Source organism: Peromyscus eremicus, chromosome 4, assembly GCF_949786415.1.
Source record: "Peromyscus eremicus chromosome 4, PerEre_H2_v1, whole genome shotgun sequence".
Lineage (NCBI taxonomy): Eukaryota > Metazoa > Chordata > Mammalia > Rodentia > Cricetidae > Peromyscus > Peromyscus eremicus.
In genome coordinates, this window is record NC_081419.1 from 39,028,303 (window position 1) to 39,041,356 (window position 13,054).

The window sequence follows — 13,054 nt, forward strand, 5'->3', positions numbered from 1 at the left end:
CTAGACCTCTGAACTTTAAGTCAACCTCAGTTAAATGTTTTCCTTTATAGGAGTTGCCGCGTGGTCATGGTGTCTCTTCACAGCAATAGAACATTGACTAAGACAACTGTTTTCTGGGATCTTGGGTAAGCTTAGAGGTTCAGGGCTGTTCCAGATTTTGGTATCATCTTTGAAGCCAATTCATTTGCTAAGCATTTATATTAAATGCTAAGCATTTAGTTTTTAAGGACTAAAGTTTAAGATCGAGCTAGGCTTTTTGTTTGTTTTGCTTTTTTATATTTTGAAATTTATATTTATGTACAGAAAACTTAGCAGTGTTCATTTAACCCAGTTTACTGGTGAGTTCTTTGACCTTTGTCTTTTTCCGCGTTGACAATGCGAGCCACCGATTTAGGACCCAGGAGGTTGCCTCTCCAGTGGTGGCGGATCTCATATTATCTGTCATTGTAATTGGTTCTAACAGTGTCCACCAGCTTACCCAGAGCACCCTTGTCTTCCGAGTTAACCTGTGTGAAGGCAACAGTGGTGCATGTCTTCCTGTGGTCTTTCCCTTGGTGGTGCACTAGAGGATGTCTATCTTGTGATACAGGGCAGGCAGGAAAGACCACCAGCTCAGTGGGGTCTATGTCGTGGGCAATCACCACCAGCTGAGCCTTCTTGTTCTCCACCAAGACAGTGACCATATTGACCCTGCTGGAAGAACAGGTGGTCTCCTAGTTGGGACATCCCCTTTGCCCGCAGCTTTCTTCTCAGCATGGGCCACCAGTCTTTGCTTCTTCTCCTGCTTTGTCTCTGGCCTTTACTTGTGAGCAAGTGTAAGAAGCTGTGTGAGAGCTCTTTTGGGCTGGATGTCCTTCTCAATGCCGAAGTTCTCAGGCCTTTTCTCAAACAAAGGATTCACCACTTTTTTGGCCTCCTGTTTCTTCACGACAGTGGGGGTTGGGACCACCTTCTTCCCCTTGACCTCCTTTCCTTTGGGCATCTTGCTTGGCTAGAAGAGAGCTAGTTTTATTCTTTTGAGACAGGGTCTCAGTATGTAGCCCTGGCTGACCTGGAACTCCCTATGGAGACCAGACTGGCCTCGAACTCAGAGAGATTCACTTGCCTCTGCCTCCTGAGTGCTGAGATTAAAGGTATGAGACACCATGTCTGGCTCCAGAGACAGCTTTCATGAATCAGAAAACCAACATTGTTTTGAGTGACCACATATTATATGTAATTCCTGTAACAGATGTTTTTAAACGAGGTGCAAACCTTTTCAACCTGACAGAAGAGTAGAAGAACCACACGTGAAATTAGGGTTCAAATGTGGAAAATAAGAGGATGTTTTGAAGCCATTTTGAACTATTTAAAAATGCACAAAGCTATGTATCAGTTCATCTAACATATCTATCCTCGTGTTTGGAGAATGGCTTGAGTTATAATTCATTTTGTCTGGTGGGCTTTGCTGAGAACCTCAGCATACCCCTTCACTTAGTCTCCTTTATTCTTAAGCAAATGGTCCCTCTCCTGTTATGAATTAGTTCGAGCGACTAAAACCAAGTAGCTCAGCTTCTATGCGCCACACTTTGTTTCCCAAGTGTGAAATGGCCTCAGCATCCCTTCCATTTCTGGGCCTTGGTTTCTTCGTTAGCAAAACAGATGGGCACAGCTGAGGGACCCAAACCCTCTCTCTATGGTCTCTTTCCACTCTCTGTTCTTGACACTCTTTTCCAAAGAAGCAATGTTGGAGTGGAAAATGGGGTTAGTATCATTTTTTCAACTAGTATTTCTTTGTTATTATTGTGCCCTGGAGAAGCAAAGGGTTTTGTTGTTTTGTTTTGTTCTTTTCTTGTAAATCCCGTCTCAGCTACAAATTTGAACCCCAGCCTTTGAATAGGCTTTTTTTTTTTTCCTTCATTGGTCTTTATCCACCTTGGCTGCTAGTATTTGACAAACTGGGCAATGTCACGGCACTGTCGCTTCAGAGTCAGATTACTGTGTGCAGATCCTGGCTGCCCTCTGTAATACCTCAGGTGGATTAACTGTTCTGTTGTCCACTGGGGCGAGCGACTGGAAGGACAGAATGCGATCATGTACAATGCACCTCGTCCACAGAATGTTAGGAAGGTTGGGAAACAGCGGCTGCCTCGAATGTTCCCTGAAGGCTGGTCCTAACCACCCCCTTTCAGAGCTGAAATGGTTTCATGTAATCTTCCTGGTCACCTTGATGAAAATCTGAGAAATCCTCAATGCCCCTGAAAAAACAATGCAACAGCCGGGTCCTTGCAAACCTTCACAGAGGTCTGCAAGTATGGGGTGGAATGAAAGCAATGCTTTCTCCACTTCTGGAACCACCTTGTCTGACTAAGAAGGGTGACAACGTTTGCCCGTTTTCAGAGAGAGAATAAAACCATTCATAAAAATTCTGTCTCTCTTCTTTCTGTATATATGGAGGGGAGCAGGGGCAGGCAGGCAGAGACAAGAGAAGGATGTCCTCTGTCTTCCTCTGTGCTGATCTCTCTACATCTTATCACTTTGACACAGGGTCTTCATGCTGAGCCAGAAAATTACCATTCTGACCAGGCTGGCTGGCCAGCAAGTTCTAGAGATCCACCCTCTCTCTTCCCCAACACTTAAGTTAGGTGCAATTGTGTCTCCCTTTTTATGTGGGTACTGGAGATTTGATCCTCATGGTTGTAAAGCAAGCATGCTTCCTCACCAAGCTATCTCATAAGCTCCTCAGTAGTTTTTCACTGTGACATGGACAAAGGCCCCATACTCACACAGGCATTGTGTAGGAAACGGGGGTGGGTTAGAATCCGAGTATTATTGTAAAGAGCAGCTATTTCTCTGAATGGGAGACGGTTTAGGGGAGTATCTTTGGAGATTTGGATTTCTTCTTAGGAATGAAATATAGGTGTCTCAGAACAGTATGGTCGCCCTGGTTTTCCCAGGACCTTGGTACAATTGCTGTCATGGCTAAGACCTAATGTAAGTTTGCCGAGGTACTACAGCTTCTTCCAGGCTCTCTTGGTTGTTTGACTCAGTGGGGGTCCTGGACCACCTGGCTTGACTTCATTTCCTGTATTCAGTTTGAACAGACTTACAGGTGTCCCATCAGACCACTCCCAAGAACCAGCATTCAGGGGGTTCCTTTTATTAAATCCGATCCAGAATTGCCTTTCTTGTGTCCTAGAAGGAGAAGAAACAAAAGCTTTGTTTTTCCAATCTCATTCCCAGCATGAGATGAAAGTTTCTAAGGTATGGTAAAACATTTATGTGAACAGGAAAGAGCTGATGCTAATTGGCAGGATGCGGCAAGTTGACATCAATGGATCAAACATCGTTTTATATGCAAAACCCTGTGCTCTGAAATGAGAGGAGACATTGAGACTCACATACTCCTGTGTGGCTTGCTCTGGGCTCATGCACAATGAAGAGTATGTTGGTTTGAATGAAAATGGCCCCACAGGCCCGTAGGGAATGTCACTGCTAGGAGGTGTGGCTTTGATGGAGGAACTATGTCACTGGGGGTGGACTTTGAGGTTTTGGAAGCTCAAGCCAGGCCCAGTGTCTCACTCTCTTCCTGCTGCTTGCTGATGCAGATGTAGAACTCTCAGCTAATTCTCCAGAACCACGTCTGCCTGCATGTCATCATGCTTCCCACCATGATGACAATGGACTAACCTCTGAACTGTAAGCCAGCTCCAATTAAATGATTTCCTTTATAAGAGTTGTGGTGGTCATGGTGTCTCTTCAGTGCAATAGAAACCCTAACTAAGACAGGGAGAAGAATCAGCCTATACTGAGGACAGGAGTTTTTCATAAGAATGAAAATGCCTTTCAATCAGGTCATGAGCACACTGAAAGGAGCTGCTAGGAAATCCTAGAGCAGAGCATCTCTGGATGACTTTAACTGCTGTATGATTTACTGCTTCACTCTTCTTATGTGCTATTTTACTGTGCTTTGATTTGTTGCTCCTTTATCAACTGTTTGTGTATTTTCTCAAAGTTGATCACTATCATCCCCATGTAACAAAGGGTACACAGAAGGTTTAGGGATTTTTTTACCCCCCAGTTTCCAACATAAATAACTCTGTGGCCAATCAGCCTGAGCCAGGGTAGATTAACTTGAGCAGTCACCACTGGTTTAGACTTGGCAAGAAGCTTCACAGAGAATCACCGTCCCTTCTATTAGGGAGAGAACAAATATGTCAAATTGCAGAGTACTCAATAAATCAAGCAATAAAGCCTAATTGTACGATGAGCCATCTCACTAGGATAATTTTCTGAGAATAATTTTGAAGAATTAAAGATTTAAGAGACTCAGAAGTCGTGACAGATGCTTTCCCCTGCTTAGCACAGAGAAGCATGATCCTTCTGCAGGGTCGCTTCTCACATGTGAAAGACAGAGACCAAAGTCGAGCGCAGGCCAGAGCATCTGAGGTCACTGGTGTCTGGGTGGCCACTGGTGATGCCATACTTCTAAGAAGGTGAGGGTGTCCTCTAGAAGGTCAGGCATCCCCAGTGCACAGGCTAGAAACCAACTTCACTCTTCCTACACAGGGAACATTCCATTTATTTCCTCACTGATTTCAGCATTCTTTGTTTTTCCTGCTCTACTGGCTCATGGAAGACAAATTGATATTTATGTCCTCTCCACTAATTTCCTCAATTGTGTGATTTTTAAACAACACACATTTGACACAGCTGAATTCCCTTAGCAGTGTGGGCAAAAACAAAGCATACATTATACAACTTCAGTGCTTAGATGCTAAAGATCAATAATTTGAAAGATGCACAAAATTCTACTAGGAACCTCAAGCGTGGACACTTATGTGAACAAACGTCAGTACATTTGATCTTAAAGGAAAATCGTTTATGACCTGATGTGGGGGCATGCCTTGCAGGGGGTTAACATATCAAAGTGCAGCAGAACATAGGACAGTGGAAGCTGTCCTCCGCAGCTGGCAGGCAATCCAGCCAATGGGGAGGCTTCTTTGACACCAGCCTGACCAAGTCTGAGGTGCCATAGAGGACTCTATATCTCAAGAGGCCCAGGATCTAGGCTCTGTCTGGAACCAAGGGTTCTATCAGTGGTTCCTGGAGGGACTAACAATTCCATGGACTGTCAAGTTTATTCAAGAGGGGAAAAAACATTTTACAGAGAAAGGGTTTTCTGCTACAAGTCTTCACAATACTAATTATCTACCATATTTCTAATAGTGTACATTGTTTTTCAGTTTTATTTGATCCCTCTGATGCTGTATCCCCTACCCCCTCTCAAAGAACAATGACAATACCCCTCTACTAAATCCTTTCCTAAGGAATTACTCTAAGACTCATATTTGATCTCACTTGGAAGGTCATTTTTATAAATGCTAAAGCTGAATAATTTGATGATTGTTACATATTCACTTATGAGAGTGTTTTATGAAGCCTTTAGGTTCCTTCCAATTTAAATTTAGTTGATAGGGTTGGGAATTTAGCTCAGTGGTGGAGTATGCAAGGCCCTGGGTTTGGCCACTAGAAGAAAAATTCCCACAAACAAACCAATAAACCAACTTACCAACCAACCAACCAACCAACATCAAGCGTTTATAACGTCGTGAGCATGGCATTCTAACAATTGATGCACACCGATAAGTGAACATAGATTTCTTCAAACATACAATTAGAGATCTGGACTGGATTTTGTTTTAAACTGTTGGAATTTCCCTCCCCAACAAAATTTTAACTGGACTCTCATCATAGAAAATCCTTGTCAGGGAAATGGGACTGTGTTTTCTGGGGAGGTTGCAGGCAAGGAGCTGAAGCTCTGCCCAAATGGTCCCATTTACCCCAAGACCTTGAGAATCTTCAGACTCTTTGAAATCCATCAACCTCGATACTGCTGACAGCAAAGCTCTCAAAATCTGACTGAAGGCACCCAGAAAGAGTTTGAATATCCAATATGCAATGTGAACTCGGTGCAATATGAACACAAAACTATATGAGAATATAGTTTTCTTTCACAAGCAGTGACTAGCTATTTTTAGACGTGAAACAAATATTTAAGGTGTAAACAACCCCTTGGGATATTCATCCCTAAGAAGTCACTGCTAGCAGACAATTTTTGACTATAATTTCCTCAGAATTAATACTTATTTACCAGTTAAATTTTGAATGCAGAAGCTCATTCACAAAATTTTCTTCCTCTATGTGGGCAAAGCTTGCAAGGTGAGCTCCGAACTCCTCACAGAAGGCTTCAGCTTCTCTCCATGATCTTTTCATCAGGACCTTTTCACTGTGAAACACCTGTGGAAAAACACAGTTGGAGCAAGGCTGCTGAGTTCTGCTTAGTATTGTTTTCTTTCTTCTTTTTTGGGGCGGTGGAGGACAAGAAGTGAGAGACTTTGCATGCTGAGCACACACTCTTTCTACTGAGCCAGACTTGCGTCCCTTCATTCTTCTTCACTGAAGTTCTGATCTGAAGAGGTAAGACTTATCAAACTAGAACATGCCCGGTCCTTATAAAACTGTTGGCGCCTTTACCCTCCTTGGCTTCTTTTTCACTAACCCTCTTTCGACAGATGTAGAGTTTTCTCTTAATAAATGTCTGTCAATATATGAGGAAAATCAGGTCAAGAGACATTAAGAACACCAGGTCACACACCTATAATCCTGCCTTAGACCCAGGACTCCTTGCCTCCAGAATCCATCCATTTCCATTATGGCAGCCTGCCTATGGACAAGTCAGAATTCATGGAATGACAAGTAAGTTGTTGGATCCACAAGGCTGAAGGCTTACAGCAGGTATATTTCTAAGGTCTCTGGGTCTTTGCTGAGTTTGCAGCTCCATGGTGTGTATCTAAACTCTCTGCTATTCCTTGGCTATTGTAGTAACAGGAAGCAGTTACTTGGATGGAGCATCTACTTTTGTCTTAAGATCAGGCAGGAGGCAGCTGAAGACCAGTGTTCCCAATCCTGGGCCTCTGCATCCTTGATGTTTGTAACTAAGGCCACTAAGCTTTACCCTCTGATGCTGCAGGTACACTCTACGGCCAGCTTTCACCAGGCTCTGATTTGCTGAGACCAGAATGAATGCCTTTCCAAGTCCTGTGGACCACAGCACAGCCTCTCCATCTTTTAAATTATATGTCAAAACTTGCTTCCTTGGGGAACCTCTCCCCGAATCACTCTAAATTCATAAATCCCACCACCACGCACATCAAGCACACTGTGCATTTGTTGACACATCAGGATGATGGATAGTAAAACAACACTGTAATGGGAGTCCCAAGACCAGGGATTTATTCCAAGTCTGTCAATAAATAATTGTGATCTTGGGTGAATCACTTCATCACACCGGCCTCAGTTTACTCATTTCTGAAGTTTAACTTATTGCTCCATGAGGTCATGTCTGGGCCTTTTGTTTATGAATTTTATGTAGGCATTTCTGTGTACATTTAAATGGAGTGAATTCACTTGTGTTTCCTGGCACGTCTGTACCACAGTGTCTGGGGAATACTGTCTGTCTTCATCCTGCGTGTGCCCAGTTGATGGGGAAGAACTTTTTCCAAGGATTTGGAAAATCTGAATTTGAAGAACAAACCAAGAGAAAACTACCAAATGTAAGAGTAATTTTTAAAAAGTGGATATTTCTAATAAAATTGTAAGAATTGGTTTAAATCTAGGATCTAAAGCCTATCTGCAAACAGACATTTCTTCAAGGATTTCACATGTATATCATATGTACATCTTATATATAGGTTGAGCATTCTTAATCTGGAAACTGAAATTATGGACTACTCTAAAATCTGAAACTTCTATGAGTAATATTCTCACTGTTGTAAGTAAGTAGATCAATTCATGTTCCAAACACAGCATAAAATGACCTTTAGCCTATGTGTATGTAATGTATTTGAAACAAATGAATTTTGTATTTAGACTTAAGTATAAACCCCAAGATATCTCATTACATATATGTAAATATTTCAACAGCTTAATCCCAAACCCTTCTTGTTCTAAGAATTTACACACACACACACACACACACACACACACACACACACACACACTTTCTGTATTACCTTGTTTGAGCTTCAGGTGTCTAGCAAAGACTGTCCTTAGTATAAGAATTATTTCATAATAATTCCTTGATGCATGGGCTTACAAACGATATAGAATGGCACGTTTCTAATACCCACTGAGTGTTGGCTTTCTTTATTTGGTGTATGCTTGGCAATATAAACAGCATTGACTGGTGCCTTTGTACTTATTATAGGAAGACAATTTCATACATGACCATGGCTGGCCTTGCTTTGCTCTTTCTTGATTGCAGTTCTAGTACAGAATGTATGGAGAATGCAACACCCTGAGGAAAGGAGGAACTGTCCTTGTCTCTCCCAGGGCAGGGCGTCCTGTGGTGTTTCATTACAGTGGACCTAAGTGGCTTGTGAGGCATAAAGCCCAGAGAGAGTGTTTCCCTAATCTCTGGGCTTCAGTCGGAAGAGAGTCCCTCTGCCACCCTGAGTTGCTTTCCCAAGCCTTGAAGGACAGGCTCTCTAGGATCCTAGGACTCTCCTGTTTCTTGCAGCCTGTCTGTGAACTCTAAAGTTGTTTTGCCTGACTTGTGGGAGCATTCTGCATACTGGACTTGGACTCTGGCAAGTGAGATCTTACAAAACCTCCCACCAGTTCTAGGAACTGGCCAGGCATTTAGAGTCCTTTCCCAGGGCTGATAGCCAGTGCATAGGGCCCTTTTCCTTGGGTTTAATACTGATGCACGGTATTTCTGCCTTCAGTGACACTGGGGATAGCTGCCATCTCTTTTTTAGTATTTAGAATTATTTGGAATGTAAACATAAGGAGAGATAGTGACTGTACATATGCTGTATGCCAGGCACTGTAGGAAGGAAGTCTTAGAATAGAGGAAAGAGGGCTACATGGACCAAATGAATATGCAGATAGCCTTGACATCACCTTGAAGCAATTAGCCAGACCAGACTTTGATTCCCAATCCAAATAGCAAGCGTGAAAGGGCCACCTTCCTTCAAACTCTGTTGTCTCCCAGGTTTTGACTGGCATCTTGCACAGGGACATTGCCTTAAAGTTGCTGCAGTCCTTCACTTCCCAGCGACCCGGTGCACTTCCTCCTCGCATAACAACACAGCCTCCACCGTGGCCTGAGAGCAGAAAAGAAGCGTTTTCATATAATATGACTGTAACATTTCATGCTCCAAAGGCAGCTCTCTAGAGTGTTGAATAATTGACACGTCATAATGAAGCACCCGAGAAGAACAATGGAGATGAAAAAGGATGCTTTATTGGCACAATTATCTCCTTTCTCTTCATCTCTGGAGAGAAGAACGGAAAACAGAATCAGGAGAGAAAAGAAGCTGTGAAGCCTGAAATTTGGACATTGTCTGCTTTGAGCTCAGATGGTGGGTGATGGAAAATGAGGGGCTGTCCTGAGGGGGAGCTGAAGAATGCCCCGCTGCTCGGTGACATGCTTTGAAACCACACTGCCAACATCACAATGCGAGGTGCGCGGTGCTCATCCCCGGAGAGCGAGGTGCACCGTGGCAAACCGGTCACATGAATAATGGATTCAAGACAGAAAAGAAACATAACAAAGACCCAAACTCTAAGCTACAAACCATGGAGAATGAAGAAAAGGAGATAAACTCTTGAAATGGGATAAATCTCAGAGGGTTGGAGGCAGGACCAGAGCTGATATCAGGGAAATGAGGGAGATGGTTTCTAAATGATGTACAAAGCTCACCAATTTCACAGTAGATACTGTGTGAAATGTTAGAGGTGAAACCTCCTCAGTTATGAGCATTCACATGCTCTTCTGTGTGTGTTGAATATGAAATATACTTTTCCATAGAAATAAGTGTTCATATTTCCAATGAAGATTTTGGAGATGAGGTCCTGTTAATTAGTCCAGTCGTTATATTTGCAATCTCCCTCTCTCTATCTCAAGAAAGCAAGATTACAGGTGTGGACCACCACACCTGGCCCATAGAAACAATGTATAGACGGAATCAAGTTTCCTACGTTTGTGCAAAATTTATACAATTTTTTAAGACCATTGAAAATATGCATTTCAGCCAGGTGGTGGTAGTGTACAACTTTAATCCCAGCACTTGGGAGGCAGAGGCAGGTGGATCTCTGTGAGTTTGAAGCCAACCTGATCTACAGAGAGAGTTCCAGGACAGCCAGGGCTACACAGAGACCCTGTCTCGAAAAGCCAAAAAAAAAAAAAAAAAAAAAAAAAAAAAAAGCATTTCATATTTCAGTGAATATTAGCTGATTAGCTGAAAACAATTTTGTTTTAAAAATTGAATGAGAATGCCGTTGGTTCTTTTCCCTTTGAGTCTGGACTGATCATTCAGTGAACTAAACTGACATTCAATAACTACACAAAATTATGCATCTATAACATACCGAGATATAGGGAAAGGTATGTTCTGGGGCAGACTTCAGAAGGAGCTAGCTACAGAGCCCGTCCAAAGAGATCTGTCAGCAGAGTTCATGGGAGCATTTGAGCTGAATTTTAAAGGCTGGAAAGGGTTTTCAAGGCGGGCCTATGAAAATCAAGTGACCCTGGAGGGTGGACCTGGAGATATGTGACAAGTTTGGACCTAAAAGCATTTTAAAGCTATGTAGTCATTTGATATGAGTTATCTATCTGGTTTAATTTTCCTTAGAAGAAATGGGCATGCTTATGTTAGTGTATAGCTAGAATTATGCTTCTGTGTACAAACAAGCCTATGCATAAAGATGAAAACAAGTAGGTGTAAAGTAGAAAATACACTGAGCGTGGCTTACATTGAACAAAAAAGAGTGTCGGTTCATACAAAGGCCAGCAGATGCCTACGGTGGCCCAGACAAGGACTTAGTACTAACGATGGAGCTGGGATGGGGGAGGGGAGAGGTAAGCAACAGAGCTCACATGACTGCCTCGGTCCATGAACAAAGGTTTGTAGGTCCAGTGCATATAACTTTGGGACGAGGCCCACGACCTACCTGGATCATGAGCAATAGAGGATAAGTGTGTGTTTTCTGAAGTGAGACTGAGCTGTGGAGACCCCACGGAAGGCCCAGACATAACACTACACTGTAGTCCTGCCTGGGGCCCACAGTCCGGATAAATCTCTCCCACCTGCAGTCCTGCGGCCGCTTATAAAATATTCAGAGGCTTATATATTCATTACAAACTGTTTGGCCTATGGCTCAGGCTTCTCACTAGCTAGCTCTTACATCTTAAATTAATCCATTTCTATTAATCTATGTATCACCACATGTCTCCTGGCTTAACCTGTGTTGTATTACATCTTGTTTCCCCCGCGGATCTCAGCCTCCTCCGACCACGCCTTTCTCCTCCGACCACGCCTTTCTTCTCTCTGTCTCTCTGCTTGGATTTCCCACCTGCCTCTAAGCTGTCTTATCATAGGTCAAAGCAGCTTATTTATGAACCAATGATAGCAATACATATTCACAGCATACAGAAAGACCATCCCACAGCACGGGGCTGTTCTAATTGATGGGAAACATGCATGTTGCTGATTCCTCAACTATCCCTTTAAGGCACCCTGGTGGGACTTTCCTTCCCCACAGAGCACAGGTGGGAAGTCTTCAAGACAGAACCTCTAATTTGGAGCCTTGAGGCTGGGATTCTAGTCTCAGCACAAATATTTAATAACTTAACATTGGAGTTGATTAATTAACCACAATAAGTTTTAGTGAAAGTAGATAATTCCTCTCCTTCTCATGGGTCTTCATGGAGATCAAATGAAATAATTCCTAAAAAGGACTCTGAAACAGAAAACTAAAACCATCCTATTCTTCTTATGGGCATTTTCATTACAAAACTGGGAATTGTGTGTGTGTGTGTGTGTGTGTGTGTGTGTGTGTGTGTGTGTGTGTGTGACACAAGTTCTGCTGTGTGTTCCAGAATTTTTAAAAGGGTTGCATCAGCAAGTTTGCAGCAATACTTTTTTCTGTTGCCCTTGCATTTTGTCTCACTCCCCACATTAGACAGTGATTAACTAGCTGTGGTTTTTAGATGCTGTGGATAGTCAAGTCATCTTCATTAGTGGGGAAGGAGATGTTTGTGGCCCACGATGAGGATGAAGAGCGCTGCAGGAGTGCTATTGGTATTCTAAAGTGGTTAACTTAATGTCTCCTTTGACCCAAATTTTAGAGTCTTGCTCCCAGAGAAGCAGTAAAATGGTGTAATAAAGGGAGGCTGGGCTAAGGGAGGTATGAGGGGAATTTGTAAGTCAGTTCATGGGAAAGCTTGCCAAGTCAAATAATAAAGGAAGTCTAGAAGGGCAAAGGCAGGTTTCTCCCAAAGAAACTGCTCTTCCATTGGATAACTCCCTTCCTGTTGGAGAAGGGAAGCTGTCATCCTTCTCCTCATTGGTGAACTTCAAATCTCACATGTCAATACACTCTCTTGACCCACCTTTCTCCTTACTCTCCTTCACCATCTCCCTTAAACATCAGCAGAAAAACTTTCTGTAATTAAGAATTTCTAACTCACGAATCTAGACTTTTCCATGTGTCACAGCTAATCACAGGAAGTGATTAAAGCTGTGGAAGCTATCATCTGTGACCTCTCTGGTCAAATCCTTAAATATAAAGCCAACTACTCAAGCCAATTTGTCGTGTCAGGGCAGGGCAGGATTATGCTGGGCTTTGGCGTCGCTAGACAGTTGTTTGACATGGTCTGTCCAGTCACTTCCAATTCCCTTCCACAACTCTCTTGCTTCTTGAGTCTCTGCCTGCCTCAACCTCCCTGTCCCTGGTTTCTTCTTCCACAGGGTAAAGCTCCCAGGGCAGGGAAGGTAAGCTTTGTGGATGAACCCAATCTGCTCAGCATTGTGTTGGCTACTTTCTGCTCTTTATCTCCAAACACTCTCGGAGGCAGAGATTGTGGTAGCATCTTCAGATGGAAAAACTGAGGTTCAAAGATGCCAATGATCACCATAGGCCACAGCATTAGTGAGGGCTTGATCCTGGCCTGGAAACCAGACTTATCAGAGTCTAACTGTGAGCTGGTACTGAGGCCTGGGGGTGT

General features: G+C 43.1%; 1 protein-coding gene across 1 annotated transcript in view; it reads right to left on the reverse strand.

Moving 5' to 3' along the window:
- Positions 1-13,054, reverse strand: part of Pla2r1 (phospholipase A2 receptor 1) — a 122,641-nt gene that overhangs the window by 29,745 nt on the left and 79,842 nt on the right. The window contains exons 12-14 of the mRNA XM_059260527.1: positions 8,947-9,149; positions 6,134-6,279; positions 3,090-3,174 (exon numbers count right to left, since the gene is read on the reverse strand). Coding sequence (XP_059116510.1) covers positions 3,090-3,174; positions 6,134-6,279; positions 8,947-9,149 — 434 coding nt within the window. The remainder of the gene's footprint in view (positions 1-3,089; positions 3,175-6,133; positions 6,280-8,946; positions 9,150-13,054) is intronic.